The following is a 26,159-nucleotide window of genomic DNA, read 5'->3' on the forward strand; positions in this document are numbered from 1 at the left end:
GGGTTCTTTCCATCCATCCGCTCTCTCCCCTGCATTTAACAGTGGACTTCCCGCTGCACTCTTAATGTTACCACCCTGCTTTTAATGTCACCGAAGGTTGTTTTGATTTTCCTGCATGCTGAGTCTGTTCTTCCGGCAACCATTTCTTTCATATTTCTCCTGCAGCCACTTCGTCTTAGTTTCCCTGTACTTCCAATTTATTTCATTCCTCAGCGACTTGTATTTCGATGTTCCTGAGTTTCCAGTAACATTTTTGTACTTCCTTCTTTCATAGATCAAATTATCTTCTATTACCCACGGTTTCTTCGTAGTTATCTTCTTGCCCTACGTTTTTCTTCCCAACATCTCTGATGTCCCTTTTTAGAGATGTCCATTCCTCTTCAACTGTACTGCCTACTCAGCTATTCCTTATTTCTGTACTGTAGCATTAGAGATCTTCAAGCGTATCTCGTAATTCTTTAGTACTTCTGTATCCCACTTTTTTGTGTATTGATTCTTCCTGACTAATGTCTTAAACTTCAGCCTACAGGTGATCACTACTATATTGCGATCTGAGTCTACAGGGTGTTACAAAAAGGTACGGCCAAACTTTCAGGAAACATTCCTCACAAACAAATAAAGAAAAGATGTTATGTGGACACGCTTAATTTCCATGTTAGAGCTCATTTTAGTTTCGTCAATATGGACTGTACTTCCTCGATTCACCGCCATGATTTCATATGGGATACTCTACCTGTGCTGCTAGAACATGTGCCTTTACAAGTGCTGCTAGAACATGTGCCTTTACAAGTACGACACAACATGTGGTTCATGCACGATGGAGCTCCTGCACATTTCAGTCGAAGTGTTCGTACGCCTTTCAACAACAGATTCGGTGACCGATGGATTGGTAGAGGCGGACCAATTCCATGGCCTCCACGCTCTCCTGACCTCAACTCTCTTGACTTTCATTTATGGGGGCATTTGAAAGCTCTTGTCTACGCAACCCCGGTACCAAATGTAGAGACTCTTCGTGCTCGTATTGTGGACGGCTGTGATACAATACGCCATTCTCCAGGGCTGCATCAGCGCATCAGGGATTCCATGCGACGGAGGGTGGATGCATGTATCCTCGCTAACGGAGGACATTTTGAACATTTCCTGTAACAAAGTGTTTGAAATCACGCTGGTACGTTCTGTTGCTGTGTGTTTCCATTCCATGATTGATGCGATTTGAAGAGAAGTAATAAAATGAGCTCTAACATGGAAAGTAAGCGTTTCCGAACACATGTCTACATAACATATTTTCTTGCTTTGTGTGTGAGGAACGTTTCCTGAAAGTTTGGCCGTACCTTTTTGTAACACCCTGTATATCTGCTCCTGGGTATGCCTTAGTATCCAGTAACTTATTTCGGAATCTAACTGATGGAATCTAACTGAAATAAACCTGTATCACCCTGCCTTTTCCTAGAATACCTCCTCCTCTTGTTATTCTTGAACAGAGTATTCCCTATTAGTAGCTGAAACTTGTTACAGAACTCAATTAGTCTTTCTCTTGTCTCATTCGTTGTCCTAAGCTCATACTATCTTGCAATCTTTTCTTCTACTCCTTCCCCTACAACGGAATTCCAGTCTCCCATGACTGTGAGATTTTCGTCTCCCTTTACGTACAGTTTTACCCTCTCAATATCCTCACATACTTTGTCTGCTTCATCATCTTCAGCATGCGACGTTGGAACATATACCTGAACTATACTTGTCCGTGTTGGTTTGGTGTCGATTCTGATAAGAACAACCCTATCACTGAACTGTTCACAGTAACACACTCTCTGACCTACCTTCCCATTCATAACGAATCCTACTTTCGTTATACCATTTTCTGCTGCTGCTGCTATTGCCCTACATTCATCTCACCAGAAATCCTTGTCTCCTTTCCATTTCACTTCAGTGACCCCTGCTACATCTAGGTTGAGCCTTTGCATTTTCCTTTTCAGATTTTCGAGTTTCCATACCACGATCAAGCTTCTGACATTCCACCTCCAGTTTCGTAGAACGTTATCCTTTCCTTAATTATTCAGTATTTTTCTCATGGCCAGCTCCCCCTTGGCAGTCCCCTCCCGGAGATCTGAATGGGGGACTAGTCCGGAATCTTTTGCCAATGGAGAGATCATCATGACACTTTTCAATTACAGGTCACATGTCCTGTGGATACAGGTTACGTGTCTTTAACGCAGTGGATTCCATTGCCTTCGGCATCCTCATGCCGTTGATCACTGCTGATTCTTACGCCTTTAGGGGCAGTTGCCCACTCCTAGGATAAGAGAGTGCCCCGAACCTCTGTTCCCTCCTCCACTCTCTTTGACAAGGCCTTGGTAAAACAAAGGTGACTTCTTATGCCGGAAGTCTTTGGCCAACAATGCTGTATATTAATCAAAATTTAACCAGTGGCGGGATCCGATCCCGGGACTGAACATGTTTTCATTACTAATCAAAGAGACTACCCCTTTTTTTCTTTTTGTTCTCATTGCGTTCGATATTGTTTGTTGCATTTTTCGGTGCGGAGGTCCCATGACAACGGTTCAAGTTCAATGTTGAGCTGTTGACTCAGTTTATTTATTACAGAGGGTAGATAACCCTCTGACCGAACACGCTGAGCTACAGTGCTAACACTTCTAGGCCAACTGTTAGTAGCATTGAAGTGTTGTCTCTGTTTATACAATCCAGTCCCAGTGGTTTCATAGAGTCGTCACACAAAATGGTGGTAGTCGAGTTGTTTACCCTGTCGAGAGCATCACACTTTAGAAGGCCCATTTCTCCAGGCCAATCAGCTCTTAGAACACCACCAACAACATTTGCAACTTAGCGCCCACCCACATTGGTGGTGTCACCTATGAACACCCAGACCGTTTGTTCAGTAACACTAATTCGTATTTTGTTGAGCGCCTCCTCGCAGCACACTGATAAATGGTTCTTTCCCAGTGTAGTTCATCTGGAACTGAATGTGTTGTGCATTTCTGTGGAACGCTGCAGGATACCACCAGCTCACACAAGTCCTTGTAGAGTGATCGTATGGTTGAATAACAGCGTTTGTCTGCTGTCATTTTCAGCACTTATCTTCACACAGCTACTGTTTTATGCGGTATTACTGTTTTAAAACACTTTTTGCGCTAACTATTACTTCAAGTAGTTTAAAAAATAGTATTTCCCCGTCAATGCTGAAGAGCTCCTGTCGAATATCATGGACAAAACCTAGTAACTTCATGCTGTTGGAGCGATTTATGAACCAGACTTAGTTTGTATACAGACTGGAAAGTGTGACCATACCTACTAAGTTTATTACGTCGGAAGCCACATCTGTTTACTTAGCGTTCCGTCGGTCTCGTGCAACAATGTCCACTGTATTCCTGATGAATAAAGCTTTTTAGTAATTGTTGTGTTTACTTGTTACAGAATCATCTGAAACACTGTCACGCGAGCAACGTCTTCACGTTTTTATTCTTCTGCCCTTAACAATATGACAAATGTATGCATTTCTGGTAAAAGTTAGCCGATATATGAACTGTTACTAAAAAGTCGTGTAAAACTGACTTCATATGCACAATAAAAATACATTTTTCTACACTAAAACGTCTGGATAAATTGTTCTAAAATTCACTCTAGGGCTCTGGAGGAATTATGGCTTTCATTAAAATCTGGGACCTACTGATTAAGTAGAGTAAACTATGTTATTTTACGTGACTGAAAGTTTGCCTGTTTAGCTCGGGGACGTGTAATTGCATTAAAGCTTATGTTGCGAACACGGTGGAACACTCGTACGTTGAATGGGAATTTCTCGTATGCTGTCGACGACTTAGGAAGATCCATTATAGTGGCGTTCTCGTTAAATTACCGTAACGTATTTACGGTATCTGCGAGTAAAGATGCGCATTTTAAGATAGTTCTTTAACACATAGATCAGCTAACCATATCGAGTTTAGCTAAATTACCCATGCCAGGGAAAGGATACACCTTTGGGGACTCTTACTTCAGTGTTAGAAACACAAGTCCTCACCAAAGAATCTTCAAACAGGGGATGGCAAGCCATCGCAATGAAGAGAGTGTAGGTAATAACACATATGATTACGATTAGATGTGTTACCTTTTCTTACGAAATCAGCTTTGGAAGTATGTGAGGTTAGGTAAAGCATGATTTTAAGCACAAAATAAAAACTGAATTGAAAGAAGCGACGAAAATAAGTCATTGTGATACACTTACCAGAACAAAGGACATGTTATTGTGTTGCGTACCATGCGATCCGGAAACAACCTCGACACAGAGGGGAATCGTACGGGCAGAAGGAAGAAATGTTTCGTCAGGCAGAGTCCAGAATACGTAAAACAATCAAGATATTGGCCACAGCCCAATCCTATTGGAGTTCAGAAATCAAGAAAGCTGTGGATATATAATCAGCAAAAATTCTGCACAACCGAGATGAGGGTTTCCAGCTTGACAAATCATGAAAACCATACAGTTGATGTCAGAGCTCTCAGAGGAATTATTATTTATCTTCGTTGCCTAGCATTCGAACATTTTCTATCAACTTCAGTAATTAAACACTGTGGATATGCTCACTCGGCGCTTGCTATGCTTCTTTGTTATGCACCTAAAGATTCATCAGTGACTGACACTATTGTTGTCGACTGTCATATCTCTGTTGAACCCGCGTTCATTCCACATTATTGTATCAAGTGCTTTAAATTCTGCCGACACTCACCTTGAAGATGGCTTCACTGTTATCAGCCGAAATACTGAAAAGAAAAATAATACTGTCCCGGATGCAAGCCCAAAAGGTGATGGAATGTTCTATCCGGCAGAAAACTTCCAGAAACACGAAAATCGAGGGTGTTTACAGAGATATACAGACGACACCAAATACACTGTTGGCCACACAAAATGCAACATCCTGAAAGAAGCATCAAAATCAGGCGAAATTTGCAACTTAATTTTGCGGTGACGTGAGATGCACAGGATTAACATTTCAGCGCAGGCCCCGATCACGAGCGCCATGAGAGCCACCCGCAAGAACTACGTAAAAGGGAAAAAAATAGCCGTGTGGACGTGATAGAATTGATCCTTCGTGCCGTTGTTTCGCATAAGCAGTTACCTTATGCGTCTTAGAGAACAACGAGCGTCTTTCGAGTACCTTTTAGAGTTCAACCGAGGAATAATAGTTGCCTATAGGGATTTCAGGTTGTCCTTCAGAGAAATCGTTCATCGTGTAGGATGGAATCAAGCAGTTACGACGCGGATCTGTAAGCTCTGGATGCAGGAGGGAACGACGGACCGACGGGGCCGATTGAAACCGAATGGAATCCCAATTCAGCCAGCACCATTAGGATGGTCGGATTAAAATCTGGAAACACTGTGGTGAGAGACGGTTAACCTGTTGCCTTATTCATTGCAGTACTGGCCCTCCACCTGGTATTGTGGTTTGGGGTGGACTTGGATTAGACTCCCACACCCCCTATTACGTACACTAACCAGCCAGCGTTACATCTGTGGAATGTTGGAGCCTGTCGTCCTCCCATACTTTTGAAACTCTCCGACGGTCACACTGCAACACGATAACGCACGACCACACGTGGCACGCAGTGTTCAAGATTTTTTCGTGGCCCATCGGATTGCGTTGCTGCCTTGGCATCCCTGTTCTCCCGATCCCTGGTCGATGACTGGGGATCGACTGACGAAGGATACACCACCCGCTGCTACACTAGATCAACTGTGGTGTCACCGCCAGACACCACACTTGCTAGGTGGTAGCTTAAATCAGCCGCGGTCCATTTAGTACATGTCGGACCCGCGTGTCGCCACTGTGTGATCGCAGACCTAGCGCCACCACAAGGCAGGTCTCGATATACGAGAGAGCACTCGCCCCAGTTGTACGACGACATTGCTAGCGACAATACGGACAAAGCCTTCCTCTCATTCGCCGAGAGACAGTTAGAATAGCCTTCTGCTAAGTCCATGGCTACGACCTAGCAAGGCGCCAGTTGTAACAGTGCATGTATCTTACGAGTCTCATTTGTATAGTCAAGAGAGATGTATCACAAGGAGTAAATAAAGTTAAGTATATTCCAAAGCTACGTATTTTCTTGATAGCAGTCATAACGTATCTTGTTCCAGACTTGACGCCAGTCGGCGTGTGTGTACGCGTGCCTTTCTTTCGGCTACTTCAGTGTGGCGTAACAGTCTTGTTACGTCACAACATCACCTTTGGCAGTATGTGGACGCATTATGGACCACTATACCCCAAAAACACGTCCATAGCTCTTTGATTCTATACCGAGGCGTGTAGCAGCGGTTAAAGCCAGCAGTGGCGGCAACACTCGATACTGATTTTATAACCTTCTTCTCCTCACATGGGGCAGAATTTTCAATCGTATGATCTTTGTACAATGTTTTATCTCCCAAATCAATTTGGCTGTGATGTCTCCGGCACTTCTTGGTGTTGCATTTTAGGTGGCCAGCGGTGAAGAGAAAGATGGGAGGTAGTTTAAAACCAGTCAAAAGACGGTCACATGACTATCAGAAAACTGGAGAAGTATAGCAAATTTACTGCAGAAGGTAAGACTGAGTATGAACAGGAAGTTAGAAAACTTATGAAAGTTGCGAGGAGAGAAGAAGAATAATACAGATGCACGTTACTTTGAATGCAGTATAACATACTGGGGATACAGTACACAGAAAAGGAAAAGAAGCAGGAAAAGGACAAGACGGAGGAACAAGACCGTCTGAATATATAGATCCAAATGTAGATTTTTCTGTCCTATGGAAATGCACGGCAGCAGTGGATATTATTGGAAGTTATAAAATTTTATATTACATTTTAAAGCCCATTGCCGTCAACTAAGAAATGGCACAACCAGCTGCTTCGAACAGGTTTGTCACAGGTCCCTGACACTTCTTTACTGGGCCCTCTTGCACTATGTAGTCTACACTTTGCTTAGGTGTGCTTAGGGTCATACGCGACAGAAATTGATGTATCCCACATATGCTTCCCGAACACGTACTACACATGGCCAATTCTTATTATGTTCAGCCTTATCAGCACCCTAGGAAATTTCGTTCCCGTATGTTCTTGCATGGGATCTGCAACATCGAAATGATTGACCTCAATTGTCCACAATCTCTTTTACTATTCATAAATATCAAAGTTTGGTTCAGTGATATTTCTATAGAGTATTTTTAGGGCCTTCCTCAGTAGATCGTTTGTGCTCATAAGAATGAGGACGTTTTATGGTCGATAGGTTTCCTGGAATTTCTCATCATCAGACGGTGGTGTTAAGGAAACATTATCTAGACCATGTGCAGCTTATGGTCTTTCTGACTGAACTGCCTGGTGCTATCCATGACAATCACCACGACCATTCATCTAGCAGCACGTAGTCCACACAATATTTCTGTAACACATCTGCGCCGGCCGGTGTGGCCGTGCGGTTAAAGGCGCTTCAGTCTGGAACCGCGTGACCGCTACGGTCGCAGGTTCGAATCCTGCCTCGGGCATGGATGTGTGTGATGTCCTTAGGTTAGTTAGGTTTAATTAGTTCTAAGTTCTAGGCGACTGATGACCTCAGAAGTTAAGTCGCATAGTGCTCAGAGCCATTTGAACCATTTTTTTTAACACCTCCGCCTGATGAGAAGCCTCGAGTGGTTTGAAAACTAGTAAACGGCACAGAAGATAAATCGAACCAAAATTCAAAACAGTGACTGGTTGAAGTGTACTGCTATTCGCATCTTCATACGGAACACAAGAAAGGCAATCTTGCTGTTCATGTCCTCTTGGGAGGTAAATAACATTTTCTAGACACTTTTTTACGTCTGGAGAAAACTTTATTTGGGACGGTCAGGATAAATGGCCAGCCTGCATATATATTTTAGCAACATTTTGTGGTCTGTAACATAAATATTTCCCATTTGTGTCTTTTTATCTGACGCATTCTAAAGATAGCTTAAAGCTCAAACGTGTAAAATTGTAAAGTTCATACACTAAAAAAGGGTCCAAAAAAGAGCATTACATTGTCTAATCTTTAAGTAATTTTAGCATAGTCCAGGGCCGGCCAAACGCTGCACAGTGTGCAGACGTGCGGAAGTGCTGCACATGTGCGCACGTGTGCGACAGCGAGCGAAGGCGACATCTGTTATTAGACGTGTGTCCTAAATGAACGGCGGCGGCTCGACTTCCCTGTATATGTGGTGCAAGCAAGAGCGCAACATACCCAGTCTCGTTTACCCCTGGTAACCGTAACCTTAACACAGAAGTACTGAGAAATGCCAGGTACTGTGAAAAAACAAAGGACGGGAGATCTATGTTCTCAGTCGTTTAAAAATGACTGGGAGCTGCAACTCTCTTTTGTATCCGTTGGTGAAAACTCACTGTGCCGCCGAATAACAGGCGGCCAGCGTAAGTTTTCAATTGAAAGACACTACAATAAATATTACAAAGACGAATGTAGTGTACTCAACAGTGAAGTATGGCAAGCAAAATTAAATGTCCTTAAGAAAATGGATGAGACACATCAACTCGATTATCAATTTTCATGACCAGTGATAAACGTGTTTGGATTTATTCCTTTCATAATTAAAAATTATTGTTTACTAACTGTGCATTATTGCTTCATTCTGCTCCACGTTACATTATTATCAGGAAAGTTGGTCATTAAATCGATTGTTCCAATGTATACTTACATTTAGGGATTTTTTTTAATGTGTGAAGGGCTACACTCAGCTGAAGTCGATAAAACATAACATTCATCTAATTGTCGGTTATTATGCAGATTTCTGACGTAACTGATGAAAGATATAGCAATAATGGTATTGAAATAACAGGTGATCACCGAGAGGTCTGCGGTTATTCTGTTCAGAGGTCAGTGAGACATAAATTATCTGGGTGTAACTGAGGGCACCGAGAATTAGTTATAGGAAACCTTGCATTAGTTTAATGTTATTTGAAATCATGAATAAGGTTCGTTGGAAGTCGGTAAGTGCTCTCTTTCTTAAATACTAGATCAAAAACATTACGCGTATTTACGTGCCGTCAGTCAAGCTGCCTTAAAAAAAAAACCACGGTTGTTAACTGGGGGTTAAACTGTTAACATAAAAGTAGACGCCTCAATGAGTAGACTGTGACAGTATTTTAAATGTTTAATACGCGAAATACCTTCCCATGGTTGGCTTGCAAGCTGTGGAACGAGCACTAGAATGCGCCGGTACAGAGTATCCCAGCAAGTGGATAAAGCGACATCTGTGCGTAGAAACATGCACTACATGAACGTTGACAGCTGCGGCGTGCACGCTGTGACCCGGAAGTTGCACATGTGCAGGAGCACCGCACGCATGAAGAATTTCTGGCCGGCCCTGGTATAGTCGGATAGCGGACTAAAGGCTTCAACGTGGTGTGACCTTTAACTGCGTGAGAGTAACAAAGTGATTGGCAGTTAGTGGTTTACAAAAGAGCTTGCATAGCAGCAACCAACAAGGGAACGAACTTTGTCGTGCGTTCTGTCTCTTTTAACATTCGAGCTTATTGTCAACACATGCTTCGGTTCCTTGCGCTGCATTTTTTTTTTTTTTGTAATAATCGAAAAATAATTCCAGCTAACAGTGAAAGTAGGCAGCCAAGCGATACGGCTATTACGATCCCGTGAGGTGTACTACAGGTTAACGGAAAACGTACGAAATAGTGTTTATCACTAAACAGCTTAGTCACGCTCTCGCGATTTCAGCTTGTCTGTCTAACGGCTTTTGAGGATAGTAAAAATTTGCTTTACAGAACTTCATAGAATACGTGACGAAGTTTAAAAATCTAAAATGCTTACGTAATCAGATCATTATTAGGTATGCCGTCCAGGGTGGCTGAGCGGTTCTAGGCGCTACAGTCTGGAAATGCGCGACCGCTACGGTCGCAGGTTCGAATCCTGCCTCGGGCATGGATGTGTGAGCCGTCCTTAGGTTAGTTAGGTTTAAGTAGTTCTAAGTTCTAGGGGACTGATGACCTCAGCAGTTGAGTCCCATAGTGCTCAGAGCCATTATGAGGTATAATCTGATGTTAAATGTTTGACAAAAGAACTTAAGAATTAAAGTTAGAACCTGTGTATATGTTTTGAGGCAGCGTAACTCACAGCCCGAAAACTACCCAGACTATGTGCATACAGCAACTGAGAATGACACTTAACGACTTCAAAGAAAGTTTATACATAATTTCAAGCCATTTAGAAACGTTATATCGCTGACACTAACTGACAAAATGATGAACGAAAAACTTTTTTCGCTTACTTTAATTTCGCTGTTCTTGTAGTAAAACTTCAGCATCAGACACGACGTTGTAATTTATTACACCTTTATGACTTACTCTACTCGCAACACATTTTGCAGACAGTATCCACATGTTTTACTGAAAGTACCTGCAATATGGTACCTATGCACGACACAGATTCAACAGATATGACGTAATAAACAGTGAGACGAGTGGAAACTCGCTTTTCTGAGGAAGGAGGGCAAATTCCAAAAACTGTACTCATCCTGTGAATAATCCGAAAGCTATAAAACCAACATGACAAGGGTTTCGCGTCTTAATCCTTAGGGTTTTTTTACGCTTAACGTTAAATATTTAACACAATATCTCATTTGTAAAGTAATCAGACGTTCTAAGTTGTTTTACACGCGGGAGTTCGTCTGTTAAGGAATTGGGGTGGGTGGATTATTGGTTCAGGACAGAATAACACAGCTATTGCTGCCAAGGCCGTACTGGACGTGCGGGTAACAGCGTACTGCCTAGTATCGTCCCTTTCAGTGTCCAAGAGTCACTTTGTTATGCTGATCTCGTCTAGTCGTTGTTACGAGTGGCGTTCAGTAAGTAACGCAACACATTTTGTTCTGAAAGTAGGTTGATTTTATTCAGGATTCCAATAAAGTAAATAAATCCTCACTCTTTTAGGTAAAAAATTCTATTTTTCAACATAATCTTCTTTCAATGTGGCGGCCTCACCGTACCTTACTGAGGGGGCCTGTATGCCCGCATGATACCATTCTCTTGGTCGACGTAGGAGCCAACATCTTGCTGCATTACTAACCTCTCCACCATCCATGTACTGCTTCCTGCGGAATGCGCCCTTGTTTGGGCAATTCTGCACAGATGGTCCTTCATTGCTCTTTATGGTTTTATGTTAGGCGGCAAGGAACACAGGGACACACATCTTTGGTGGACTGGTGTGTCAGCACTACCAACAGAGACGTCCGGTTGTGCAGTGAGGTGTCTGATTGTGATCCGTCGTTCAGCAAAAAAAAGAGAATGTCCGCACGTTTCAACATTGATGGGGTCACGTCCGCGTGCTATCGCCCAGGACGAGGGAGAATGCATAGGTTTGCGCGATCGTGTACCGATAATGACAAGCTCCTCACCCAACGACTGGCAGTGCTCTGCGTGATCCATAGTGTCAACTAAGACCACTTCAAAGAACAGTCTGGAACAACCGACATGAGGTGCACAAGTCACACACAATCCTAAAACCAGATTGCACCTTATATGTAAAAAGTTAACAGCACCTCCATGTCTAATAAGAGCTTAAAGCTAGGCACCTCTTCAAGGGACCTACGCCTCCCGTTAAGAGGCAGCGCACAGTCTGGATGGAAGGATCTTAATTGTGGTCCCTCTCTTTTGAGCCCAACCCGACTGATACCTATGGTAGATCGGGGAAAACCACCGTTCAGGCTGTGTTGCTGGCGGGGCCGGAAGGTGCTAACTGCCACACAACGTATCATTATAAGTCGCATTGGCTCAGCATGAATTGTTTGTACAACCAACCTACACAACCGATACCTTAACCTCCACTATACTAATAACTTCTGATCTGAAGCTTAAAGTTAGGCACCTCTTTAAGGGACCTACGCCTCCTGGTAAGAGGCGGCGAGCGGCCTGGATGGAAGGATCTTAATTGTGGTTCCTCTCTTTTGAGCCCAACTCGACGGATACCTATGGTAGATCGGGAAAAACCACCGTTCAGGTCGTGTTTTCGGCGGGGCCGGGAGGTGCTTGCGCCTGATGTACTCTACTAGGAGCCTTGTAGGTTCAACGCAAACCGTTAGCGTCATTACCCTTATTACTATTACCACAAGAACCCTTTCATTAGCAACTTCGAGCCAAGCACAAAATCAGTTACCTCTCTATTGTATATCGTAAATAGTTTAGCACGCTGGACATGGAGGTCTTAGTCTTAGTTTCTAGCTTTAACGTACACTAATATCTTCTAGTTAAGTTAGTATTTAGCATGGTAGATGTTAAAGGCATGGTGAGCGATGGACAGCGTCTTGAGGGTCATTCCGAGACCCGGGCCGCCGCCCACAACCAGGTGATGGGCAATATTATACCTATCTTTTCTCTATTCAATTCTCTTCCTTCCTTCTTTCTAAATATTTAATTTCGTTTTGCTTATTAATATCTCACTTGATTTTATATTAGTTATAAGTTTTTCTAATGCTGCGCAAAAAGAAGATATTAAATGGATGTAAACAAATAGAGCCCGCCTCCACGTGGCGGGACACGGGCAACGGTGTGAGTGGGGTCGGGAGCCGGTGTGGTGTTACTTTCAGTCACACCGGACCCCGGACCCAGTCACAGCAGCTAAGTGGCAACATACGACTCACCATAAGAAATTAGACGGTGGGTCATTAAAAAATAAATAAATAAGCAGCAGCAGCTAGTGCTCTCGTTCGACGCCACGTCTCCGTTGACACTCTCAAATGCCTAAGAATATCTGCGGTGCTCTGGTTTTCCGCCAAAAGAAACTCAATCTCTGCTTGGAACTTCGTTATAGACGCCATTTAGAAGGCTACGTATAGAGCAGCTACCTTTCGTTACTTCGTGAAACTACAAAGGCTGAAGCGGGTATATTCTACAATGTCCCATAACAGGTTACGCTTTATTTCAACCGAAATGGGCCTAAAAAAGTGTTGTATTACTTACTGCACGCCCTCGTAAGAAAGAGTGGATGAGGAGGAGAGACAGGTGGTTGGGGAGGGAGAGTGGAGCCGGCAGAAATGAGCAGCCGCTCGACTCGACTCACCGGGCAGGACGCGGCCCTTGTCGGCGAGATGGTGCACGGCGTACAGGTAGAGCAGGCCGAAGGCGAACTGCGCGGCGGCGGCGAGGAGCCGCGCGAGGAAGCCGGCGGCGCAGACGACCCAGCCCCAGCCGCCCTCGGGGTAGTAGTGCTGCCGGATGGCCGCCGTGTCCACGTCGCGCCGCCGCAGCGCCGGGATGTTGCGGTGCAGGCTGAACATGTCGCGCTCGCAGATCGCCGGACACGTCTCCTCGTCGTCGTGCAGCGCCGCCGCCACGCCGGACGCCGACCGCGCTCGTTGCGGGTCTGCAACACCAACCCCCAACAAATTCATTCATTCATCTGTTGTAAACATAGCAACATTAATGCCATGAGGCCAAGCTTACGTCTGACCAGGCAGTCCATATTTCGTCTTACATTCTCTACGATAAGCAAGTTATGACTGTGTGTGTGTGTGTGTGTGTGTGTGTGTGTTTATGTGTGCGTGAAGAAGCGTAGACAACTCCAACAAATAGTGAGAAATAAGCAAAAATGTGTGTGAAATCTTATGGGACTTAACTTGTTGGTTGTTTTTAGGAGGAGGAGACCAGACTGCGAGGTCATCGGTCTCATCGGATTAGGGAAGGGAGGAGAATGAAGTCGGCCGTGCCCTTTCAAAGAAACCGTCCCGCCATTTGCCTGGAGCGATTTAGGGAAATTACGGAAAACCTAAATCACGATGGCCGGACGCGGGATTGAACCGTCGTCCTCCCGAATGCGAGTTCAGTGTGCTAGCCACTGCGCCACCTCGCTCGGTGAGACTTAACTGCTAAGGTCATCAGTCCCCAAGCTTACAGCAGGCCGGAGTGGTTGTGCGGTTCTAGGCGCTGCAGTCTGGAGCCGAGCGACCACTACGGTCGCAGGTTCGAATCCCCCTCGGGCATGGATGTGTGTGATGTCCGTAGGTTACTCAGGTTTAATTAGTTCTAAGTTCTAGGCGACTGATGACCTCCGACGTTAAGTCGCATAGTGCTCAGAGCCATTTGAACCATTTTTTGAACCTAAGCTTACACACTACTTAACCTAAATTATCCTAAGGACAAACACACGCACCCATGCCCGAAGCAGGACTCGAACCTCCGCCGCGACCAGCCACACAGTCCATGACTGCAGCGCCAAGACCGCTCGGCTAATCCCGCGCGGCTGAGAAATAAGCCCTCATTACATTAGCGCATATGGTAGGACATACTAGGGGAACCTTTATATGTAGTATTTGGTACCACGCTTTTATGTATTATACGACACACATTTCACAGGATAGCAAATGTTAAAACACAACTTTCGGTGGTCTGTATTGTGTCAAGAACACTATACACGAGATACATAAAATGTAGCACATCCATGTAGTCAACTACAGCTCATTTAAATACAATTAACAGGAATCTGTAATTAGTGGAAAAGTTTCTTACTGTTACCATCAATTTTACGAAATTTACAGAAAAAATCATTACTTCATGTACCTAGCTATCAGATAACAGTGACGTAGAAAAGGTAGTGTTAATTTCAGTTCCGCCATTAAATGGGAAATGAATTACGAAAAATCTGTTACTTCAGAAAACGTGGAAATTAATGTTTCAGGTAGATTTCTGGCTAACTCTCTCTTTCCTTGTACCTTCGTCCCGCACTTTCGCAGGGTCGGCATGGTTATGTTTTGATTTGGCAAGGTTAGTTTAAGGGGTCGCCGGATGCCTTTCGTGTTGCCACCCCGGTGGATAAGATGATGATGAAGACAACACGATGACGAGGACAACACAACACCCAGTTCCTGAGCGGATAAAAATCCCGACACAGCCGGGAATCGAACCGAGGCATACTGTTTCGTGAATGCAACAGGTTACTTTAAACCATAACACGCCTTCTGCTTGTAGCGTCGAACTGTGCAGTGTGGCACTCTCCTCGTAGTTAATTAGTAGAAAGATCGTGCAGAAATAGTAACTCCTATCACACGTAACATGATTCTATATAAACGAGACACCACAACACAGCATCTAATAGTAGCACTCAGCAATCCAGCACATTTTGACTTTCCATCAGCACCTGAAACCTAATTGGCATGGCAGAATTTCTGTTCATTACTATTGTTTCTGAGTCGCGGTTCAGTGGCCGAACGTCTATTAATCAAAATGGCTTTCACACACATAGCTATTTATGTAAGACAACAAGACGACGCCCAGCCAGCGTGGCACTACCAAGTAGGTTAAAACAAAGAGTGCTTTGATTTTTGGTAAAACGGAACGGAGAAGTGATTTTAACAACCAGTATTACATCAATGAAGAAAGAGAAAAGCCTTACACACCATAGGGATATTTCAGCCTATAACTTCAACATTTAACTTCACAAACCAAGCAACACCGCCTAAAATACGTGACTCTCATTTCTTCAAAAACAAATCTTTGCAGTACAGGAGAGGATAACGTCTTTGAATTTATAGTAGCAAGAAGTGAAGCCCGCCCGGCTAGCCGCTCGGTCTAACGCGCTGCTTCCCGAGCGGGAAGGCGTGCCTGTCCCCGGCACGAATCCGCCCGGCGGATTAGTGTCGAGGTCCGGTGTGCCGGCCAGCCTATGGATGGTTATTAGACGGTTTTCCATCTGCCTCGGTGAATGTGAGCTGGTTCCGCTTATTCTGCCTCAGTTACGCTATGTCGGCGATTGCTGCGCAAACACTGTCTCCACGTACGCATACACCATAATTACTCTACCACGCAAACATTTGGGGCTACACTTGTCTGGTATGAGACTTCCGAGTGGGTCCACTGGGGGTCGATACGCACAGTAACCCTGGGTTCGGTGTGGAGAGGCGGTGGGGTGGATGGACCGCTGTGGCCTGTTGTGGGGTTGTGAACCACTGAGGGCTACGGCGGGTCGAAGGCTCTCCCTCGTTTCTAGGACCCCGGTTTAATACAAACACACACACACACACACACACACACACACACACACACTCATTCACTCACACACACACACGGAATGAAACAATCGGATTTTTATGCAATAACCATCTTCCAGATATGTTATAATGACAACTTACTAGCGCCTGTTACTTCGCGTAAGCACTTAATCTGATACCGACTCAAGGAGTAAAACGAGCGAACATTCCGAAATTCACTTCGTCACGCAAGACTAAATTTCGTCATACTAAATAAATCGAGTTGGTCTCACCCGATTTCTCATGCATTGTTATGTATGCTGAACAGCCTGGAAGAACACAGGACACAACGCTTCTTCTACTTTATCGTACCAACTCCAACCAACAAGTGGCCAAGAATAATGGAATATTACTTTCAAACAGAAAAGGACCGCCCCAAAATAGCAAACCGACTCACCGAAGGCTTAAATTTGTCACAGTGATCAAGCAAAGAGGTCGCTAAGGAGCTAGTACCGATAGATCGAAACTGGTAAGAGCTAGCTCTCATAGAGTGTGCCCAGTAGCCATTCTACGAAGTGATGGTGGACTATCTTAAAACAATGATCAAAAGCCTTAGCGCCGCGAGGGATTAGCCAAGCGGTCTAAGGCGCTGCAGTCGTGGACTGTGCGGCTGGTCCCGGCGGAGGTTCGAGTCCTCCCTAGGGCATGGCTGTGTGTGTTTGTCCTTAGTATAATTTAGGTTAAGTAGTGTGTAAGCTTAGGGACTGATAACCTTAGCAGTTAAGTCCCATAAGATTTCACACACATTTGAACACTTTTTACAAAAAGCCTTAGCACAGAGTTTTTTGTATGGGTGTGGCCTGTGCTACTGCAGCCGAACTAGGTATGACTTAGACGTGAGGCAGACGTTGGAATGATGGAAACTGGACGCACGTGTAAAAGTTGCCGAAGGACGCGCGCTGCCAAAATTAGTTCTTGTGCGTGTCAACAACACACATATCCCCTCGAGCACACAGTATATATAAGTCAATACTGTGGCTTTGCATCCCGAATGGGTAAGAATGTCAACTTAAAACGATAATATTTGTGATTGACCGAATGAAATGTTAATAGGCGACATTCGTAATATTGTAACTCCCGTTCAGCATCCAACCACAATTAATTATAATGGTGGATATAAGTAAATACACCTGCAGGTATCCATATCGGTGCAGAATTTTATCTACAATGGAATTAATTAGGATTTCAGTGGGTATCTCAGCAGCGACAAACATGCACTGCATGTGTCATACAAGTCATCGTCTTTAATATGTACACCCGTACAACAGAATTTCAGTTTTTCTTGTGTCGTATTGTGTGATGTTTATATTTCAAAAAGGTCCCATGGCTTGACTCTGAGCACTATGGGACTTAACATCTGTGGTCATCAGTCCCATAGAACTTAGAACTACTTAAGGGGCTCCGAAAATGGCTCAAAATCATGAAAAGTTCAATTTTTACTTTTTTGCGTTTTCTGAATCTGCAGACTATTACCTTTTAATAGATATATAATTTATTCAATTCCGAAGACTATGACTATTTTTAAATTTTTTTTGAAATGTGTTCTACATGGGCGTGACCCACTGTGGCGCTGTTAAACTGCTGTCAAATGGTGTTATTATTAACGTCCGTGTTCATCAGGTACATTTTAGTGATGTGAGATAAAGTATGTGTTGTGACTAACCTGTGATGGTTCAATATACGAGGGCAGTTCAATAAGTAATGCAACACATTTTTTTTCTCGGCCAATTTTGGTTGAAAAAACCGGAAATTTCTTGTGAAATATTTTCAAACATTCCCGCTTCATCTCGTATAGTTTCATTGACTTCCGACAGGTGGCAGCGCTGTACGGAGCTGTTAAAATGGCGTCTGTAACGGATGTGCGTTGCGAACAATGGGCAGTGATCGAGTTTCTTTTGGCGGAAAACCAGGGCATCTCAGATATTCATAGGCGCTTGCAGAATGTCTACGGTGATCTGGCAGTGGACAAAAGCACTGTGAGTCGTTGGGCAAAGCGTGTGTCATCATCGCCGCAAGGTCAAGCAAGACTGTCTGATCTCCCGTGTGCGGGCCGGCCGTGCACAGCTGTGACTCCTGCAATGGCGGAGCGTGCGATCACACTCGTTCGAGATGATCGACGGATCACCATCAAACAACTCAGTGCTCAACTTGACATCTCTGTTGGTAGTGCTGTCACAATTGTTCACCAGTTGGGATATTCAAAGGTTTGTTCCCGCTGGGTCCCTCGTTGTCTAACCGAACACCATAAAGAGCAAAGGAGAACCATCTGTGCGGAATTGCTTGCTCGTCGTGTGGCTGAGGGTGACAATTTCTTGTCAAAGATTGTTACAGGCGATGAAACATGGGTTCATCATTTCGAATCTGAAACAAAACGGCAATCAATGGAGTGAAGCCACACCCACTCCCCTACCAAGAAAAAGTTTAAAGCCATACCCTCAGCCGGTAAAGTCATGGTTACAGTCTTCTGGGACGCTGAAGGGGTTATTCTGTTCGATGTCCTTCCCCATGGTCAAACGATCAACTCTGAAGTGTATTGTGCTACTCTTCAGAAACTGAAGAAACGACTTCAGCGTGTTCGTAGGCACAAAAATCTGAACGAACTTCTCCTTCTTCATGACAACGCAAGACCTCACACAAGTCTTCGCACCCGAGAGGAGCTCACAAAACTTCAGTGGACTGTTCTTCCTCATGCACCCTACAGCCCCGATCTCGCACCGTAGGATTTCCATATGTTTGGCCCAATGAAGGACGCAATTCGTGGGAGGCACTACGCGGATGATGAAGAAGTTATTGATGCAGTACGACGTTGGCTCCGACATCGACCAGTGGAATGGTACCGTCCAAGCATACAGGCCCTCATTTCAAGGTGGCGTAAGGCCGTAGCATTGAATGGAGATTACGTTGAAATATAGTGTTGTGTAGCTAAAAGATTGGGGAATAACCTGATGTATTTCAATGCTGAATAAAACAACCCCTGTTTCATAAAAAAATGTGTTGCATTACTTATTGAACTGCCCTCGTATATCGCTGGTGTGATTGTCGATTGTTTCATGTTTATTTACTCTATCGTTATCTCCAAAATATTCGTAATTAATTCTGTTTTTGAGTCTCTGTTTTGTTGAAGTATAATAATGAGTAAAAGTAAAGTTGATAGAAATCCTCTGAAGGCTTTTAAGAAAAGGAGAAATGTTGGAAAGCCAAAGGTATGTGTTATTACTGTAAACAATAAAGACGATAACCAAGTGAGTGAACCGAACCTCTCAAGTACACCTGTCCATAGCAGTCAAAGTGGGAAAGAAAATACTTCACAGAAGAAGCTTGGTTCAATGAGTCAAAACTATGAATGTTTTATGGGCGAATCGGATGTGAATGAAATATTTGATATGTCGGTTCTCAAAGGAATTTTTTCAAACTGTGTAAGATGTATTCATTGTAGTGAAGTTGGTCTGGAACTCTCCATAATAAAGCACGTAGGACTTGCTAGTGAAATACAACTGAAATGTGATAAGTGTTCATACATGACCACCTTTTGGAACAGTGTTGCAGTAACTGCAACTGAAGAAAATGGTAGCAAAATCTACGAACACAACAACGAGCGATGCTTGCTTTAGACAAGGAACGCCTTCGGGCTGCAGACAGGGCTGTAAAGAGTCTAGAAAAACAAGCAAGAGTAAACAGGAGGAGGAACAAGAGGAAGCTGGAGGAGGAGTTTGCAGAGGATGAAGATAATCTATCCTATGGACCTGGAATGCACTAAAAAGTTAATCCAATCTTTGTCGCTCGATTCCCAAAACTTTTATTTTCTCATACTAATTCCATGTTTTCTAAGGATCTTCCAAACATATTTGTTTCAAACTTTCAGTAAATGTTACACAGTACCTTCTGCATAATTTAACACAGCCTTTTTCCAAAAAACTGTATATTTTTGAATATATAAATAAAAAATTGCAAAAACATGTTGTGAATTTTCATTACAATTGAAAAAAAATCATCTTTAATAACTGAACTAAAATTTTGTAAAATCCCTGTGTTAAGTTGTAGCCCATATTCCAATAAATAATCTGTAAAAAGTTCGACTTCCTACCGCAAATATTTTGTGAGGAAAGATGTAATTTATAAGCGTTATTTTAACATTGCAAGTATAGGGCGTTCCGGAGCCCCTTAAACCTAACTAACATAAGGACATCACACACATCCATGCCCGAGGCAGGATTCGAACCTGCGACCGTAGCGGCCACGCGGTTCCAGACTGAAGTGCCTAGAACTGCACGGCCACACCGGCCGGCCAAAAAGGTCCCATAGCCCACTTTTGAACAAAGTCTTCCGGAGTTGTTGCTTGGTTGTGAGGAAAATGTTGGAACCGGTGACCCCGATGCAAACATTTCCAATTGGTACTGCCTATGCCCCATTACAAGTTCACATGATATTTTGCTGAAAAGTTCCACACTCTACAATAGGTTACCACTTGAAGAGCTAATTCTAACCAGAGAATGAATAGTTTACAACAAGAACAACAAAAACCGATATTCATAACCGTGCAGACCTCTACCTGTGAGAACTGAATGTATAAAAACACCTGCTAGCGAATTTTACTCCCATACAAAAATCTGTGAAATTTGCGTGGAGCGTCCCTGGAAATAACCTGCTCACTACGTCACGGCCTAGCTACAGCTCGGGAGTCGTCGTGCACAGTACCGAGCGAGGTGGCGCAGTGGTTAGACACTGGACTCGCATTCGGAAGGACGACGGTTCAATCCCGCGTCCGCCCATCCTGATTTAGGTTTTCCGTGATTTCCCTAAATCACTCCAGGCAAATGCCGGGATGGTTCCTCTGAAAGGGCACGGCCGACTTCCTTCCCCATCCTTCCCTAATCCGATGAGACCGATGACCACGCTGTCTGGTCTCCTTCCCCAAACCAACCAACCAACCGTCGTGCACAGGACATGCTCCGTATGCCCGCAGTGAGGTGCAGTGTTGTCCAGATCGACACACATCGAGGCCGTCTTTCAGATGCTTGCTGTACTGGTTCTAGACATTAAACTAGATTTTTCTTTTTTACATACTCTGTTGTTAGTCAGGGATAAGATTCACTGGTGACACTGCTATCTTCAATGAAAGTGAAGAAGAATTGCAGATCTCTTGAATGGAATGAACAGTCTAATGAGTACAGACCATGGATTGAGAGTATATCGAAGAGAGGCGAAAGTGATTAGATATAGCAGAAATGAGAACAGCGAGAAACTTATCGTCAGAACTGGGGATCATGAAGTAAACGAAGTCAAATAATTCTGCTACCCAGGCAGCAAAATGACCCATGTTGGATGAAGGAAGAAGAACGTAAGAAGCGGATTAGCACTGGCAAAACGGTCATCCTCGCCAGGAGAAATCTATTAATATGAAACATACTCCTTACTTTGAGGAAGAAATTTCTGTTAATGTGCGTTTCAAGCACAGCGTTGTATGGTAGCGAAGTATGCACTGTGAGGAAACCGTAACAGAAGAGAATCTAAGCATTCCGGATGTGATGCTACAGACAAATGTTGAAAAATAGGTGAAATGATAAGGTAATGAATGAGGTGGTTCTCCGCGATATCAGCGTGGAACTGAATATATGGGAAACACTGACAAGAAGAAGGGATAGAATCATAGGACATCTGTTGAGACATCTCGTAATAACTTAAAAAAATGCTTCAAATGGCTCTGAGCACTATAGGACTTAACATCTGCGGTCATCAGTCCCCTAGAACTTTGAACTACTTAAACCTAATGAACCTAAGAACATCACACACATCCATGCCCGAGGCAGGATTCGAACCTGCGACCGTAGCAGTCACGCGGTTCCGGACTGAAGCGCCTAGAACCGATCGGCCACCGTAGCCGGCTGCGTAATAACTTCCATGGTACTAGAGGGAGCTGTAGAGGGCACAAACCGTAGGGGAAGACAGAGATTGAAATATATGCAGCAAATAACTGAAGATGAAGGTTCCAATTTTTATTCTGAGATGAGAAGGTTGACGCACGAGAGGAATTCTTGACGGGTCGCATCACACTAATCACAAGAATAATGACAAAAAAACTGTTTGAATGTAAAAAATCGTATTACGAATGATAATGTTTCCATTGTCTAGGGTCACAGTCGTATAATACTGCTCAAGGCCGAAATCATGATTGTACAATAGAATAGACAGTCCACTCAGTCAAATAGCGGAACTTACATTGAAGCGGTATTACGGACTGTTATAAATTTTGGTTTGCTTATTGGTTCGTAAGTGGTTTTATGATGCATACACTGTACTTTTGAAGTGCATTTTGAGTAATATGCAACTTTGTAATGTTCATACACCTTGCACTTAACATAATTACAATTATATGCAGAATTATTATTAAAAAGAAAACTGAATTCACCTTTTAAGTTACACATAGAGGACCCATTCATGTAGCGCTAGAAGTGGGAGGAGAAGCTAATTACTGCCTATGCTGCTTGTGTTGTGATCTTCTGTCCGAAGACTGGTTTGATGCAGCTCTCCATGTGCAAATATCCGTGTTACTCTATCCTGTGCAAGTATCATCTCCGAGTAACTACTGCAACCTGCATCCTTCTGAGTCTGCTTGCTGTATATATCTCTTCTTCGCCCTCTACTATCTCCCACATTTCTCCCCCCCCCCCCCCCCAAGCATAAAATCCGGATATCCATTAATGTGTCACAATATATCCTATCAAACGACCCCTTCATCTAGTCTGGCTGTGTCACACATTTGTTTGCCATCCAGTACTTCTTCTTTAGTTACCAGATCGGCCCATCTACTCTTCACATTCATCTGCAGCACGAGATTTCGAAAGCTTCTATTCTCTTCTTGTCTGAACTGTTTATCGTCCTTGTTTCACTTCCATACATGGGTACTCTCCACACGTATACTTTCAGAAAAGACTTCCTGAAACTTAAATATATACTTAATGTTACCAAATTTCTCTTCTTCAGAAAGATTTCTCGTGCCATTTCCAGTCTACATTTTATATCCTCCCTACTTCGGCTATCATCAGTTATTTTGCTACCCAAATAGTAAAACTCACCTATTACTTTGTGTTTCGTTTCCTAATTTTATTTCCCCAGTATCACTTGATTTAATTCGCCTACACTCCATAGTCCTTGTTTTTCCTTCGTTGATTTTTATCTTACGTTCTCCTTTCAAGACCCTGTCCATTCCGCTGAACTGTTCTTTCAAGCCCTTTTCTGTCTCTGTGAGAATTACAATGTCATCGGCAAACCTCAAAGTTTTTATTTATTCTCCCTGGACTTTAATTCCTACTCTAAATTTTTCTTTTGTTTCCTTTATTGCTTGCTCACTGTACAGATTGCATAACATAGGAGATAGCCTAGGACCTTCTCTCACTCCCTTCTCAATCGTTGCTTCCCTTTCATGCCCCTCGACTCTTATAAACGCCGTCTGGTTTCTGTACAACTTGTAAATAGCCTTTCGCTCCCTGTATTTTACCTCTGCTACCCTCAGAATTTCAAAGAGAATATTCCAGTCAACACTGTCAAGAGATTTTTCTAAGTCTATAAATGCTGAAACATAGGATTGCTTGTCGTTAGCTTACCTTCTATAAGAAGTCTTAAGGTCTGTACTGCCTCGCGTGTTTCTACATTTCTCCAGAACCGAAACTGTTCTTATCCGAGGTCGGCTTCTACCAGTTTTTTTTTCCATTCTGCTTGTTTTGTAGCCATGACTTATTAAATGTGATATTTACAACTGTCAGCACACGCTTTCTCTGAAATTGAGCGCGGGATTAGCCGAGCGGTTTAAGGCGCTACAGTCGTGGACTGTGCGGCTGGTCCTGACGGAGGTCCGAGTCCTCCCTCGGGCATGGAGGCATTATCCTTAAGATAATTTGGGGTAAGTAGTGTGTAAGCTTAGGGACTGATGACCTTAGCAGTTAAGTCCCAAAAGATTTCACACACATTTGAACATTTTTTTCTGAAATTGGAATTATTATATTCATTTTGAAATGTGTGGGTATTTCACCTGTTTCACACATCATTCTCACGAGATGGAGGAGTTTTGTCATGGCTGGCTCTCCCAAGGGTATCAGCAGGTCTAACGGAATGTCGTCTCCTCCCGGGGCCTTGATTTGACTTAGGTCTTTCAGTGCTCTGCCAAATTCTTCTCGCAGTATCATACTGCCGTCAAGTACCGTACACTTCCTTTGTATAAACCCTGTACGTACTCCTTAGGACTGGTTTTCCATCTGAGCTCTTGATATTCATGCAGGTGGTTCTCTTCACTCTTTAATTTCCATGCAGGCTGTATCTCTCTTTCCCCTAGTGATCTGTACATTTGTCCTTTAGCCATTTCTGCTTTTCCATTTTGCACGTCCTGTAGATGTCATTTTTCAGGCGTATTCCCTTTCGCCTGCTTCATTTACGGCATTTATATGTTTTCTGCTTTCATGAATTAACTTCCATATTTCATGTTTTACCTAAGGATTTCTACTAGGCCTTGTCTTTTTGTCGCCCTCACTATTTTATCTCTCAAGATTTCCCATTCTTCTTCTGCTGTATTCTTTTCCTGTGCTTTGTCAAATCGTCCCCAAACGCTCCCTCTGAAACTCTCAACACCTTCTGGTTCTTTCAGCTTATCCACGTCCCATCCCCTGAATTTTCTACATTCTTGCAATTTCTTCAGTTTTTGTCTACAGTTGGTAAGCAATTAATTTTGGTCAGTATCCACATCTACTCCTGGAAATCTCTTACTACAACATTTTAAAATATGGTTCGGAAAAGTTTGTCTTACCGTTACATAGTCAATCAAAACCTTCCGACGTCTCCCTGTCTTTTCGACGTATACAACCTTCTATCATGATGCTTAAAGCAAGTGCTAGTGATGATAAAATCTTGCTGTGTGCAGAATTCTACCAGACAGCTTCCTGTTTCGCTCGTTTTCCCCAAGTCCATTTTCAGCTACTGTTTTTCCTTCTCTTCCTACTATCGAAATCCAGTAACCCATCACTATTAAATTTTCGTCACCCTTAACGATCTGAATAATTTGTTTTATCCAATCAAACATTTATCATCACTTGTACTGCTGTGGTGGGCTTCGTGCCTATCTTGACTACAGTAATGCGTTCACAGCGCTGTTCGTAGTAGCTTGTCCGCATTCCTACTTTCTTATTCATTATTGAACCTATACTTGAATCACCACTACTTGGTTTTGTATTTATAATTCTGTATTCATCCGACCAGAAGTCCTGTTGAAACGTCCCCTTAGAAAAATTATACATTTAGCGCAACGCAGTCTGACTTTCAATATTCCCTACAAAAGAATGGCCCTGACTAACATTAACCTATATCATTCACAAATCACTTACCTCACAAAAATCTTCGTTACTTGAACTACGGCAATACAGCGAGCGCCACTACTGCCAGCTAAATAAAAGATTCAAACTACTGAAGACACTAACTACTGATAGGCATAGTTAGCAAATGAAAGATTTTGATAGAGAAGAAACAATGTATTTACCTTAATAGTGTTCAAAAGCCATAATATATATAGCAGTTCATGACATCCAGTCTTACAAATTTACTGTTTCTGATGGACACACGTCCAGATCATCCGCTCTCAAAGCTCCGCCATCTCACTTCCCCACATCCAACACTGCTGGCGACTCACCTCCAATTGCGCAACGCTACGCGCTGTTAACAGCCAACTGCCCAACACTACAATGGCGAATATTACAACAATGCCACCCAGCCACAGACTGCACACAGCACAGCCAGTGATTTTCATACAGAGCGCTACGTGGCGTTACCAATATAAGAACCTAAACAGACTGCTTACACTGTTTGTCCAGCCAACGAACTTCAGTAATTGCCACTCTATCTAGATTTAATCTATCCATTTCCCTTTTTAAATTTTCTAACCTACCTGGCCGATTAAAACACCCTCCGATCCGTAGAACGCTATTTTTGTTTTTCGTGATAACGACATCCTCCTGAGCAGGCTCCGCCCGGATATAGGAATGGGGGACTATTTTACCTCCGGAATATCTTACCCAAGAGGATGCCATCATCATTCAAGCACACAGTAGAGCTGCATATCCTCTTGAAAAATTACGGCTGC

The 26,159-nt window shown here is 43.4% G+C and overlaps 1 protein-coding gene across 1 annotated transcript in view; it reads right to left on the reverse strand.

Moving 5' to 3' along the window:
• Window positions 1-26,159, reverse strand: part of LOC126456606 (monocarboxylate transporter 12-like) — a 596,637-nt gene that overhangs the window by 176,645 nt on the left and 393,833 nt on the right. Inside the window, exon 2 of the mRNA XM_050092349.1 lies at window positions 13,078-13,380. Within this exon, the coding sequence (XP_049948306.1) occupies window positions 13,078-13,294 (217 nt within the window). The 5' untranslated portion in view covers window positions 13,295-13,380. The remainder of the gene's footprint in view (window positions 1-13,077; window positions 13,381-26,159) is intronic.

Source organism: Schistocerca serialis, chromosome 2 (assembly GCF_023864345.2).
Source record: "Schistocerca serialis cubense isolate TAMUIC-IGC-003099 chromosome 2, iqSchSeri2.2, whole genome shotgun sequence".
In the NCBI taxonomy this organism is placed as follows: Eukaryota; Metazoa; Arthropoda; class Insecta; order Orthoptera; family Acrididae; genus Schistocerca; species Schistocerca serialis.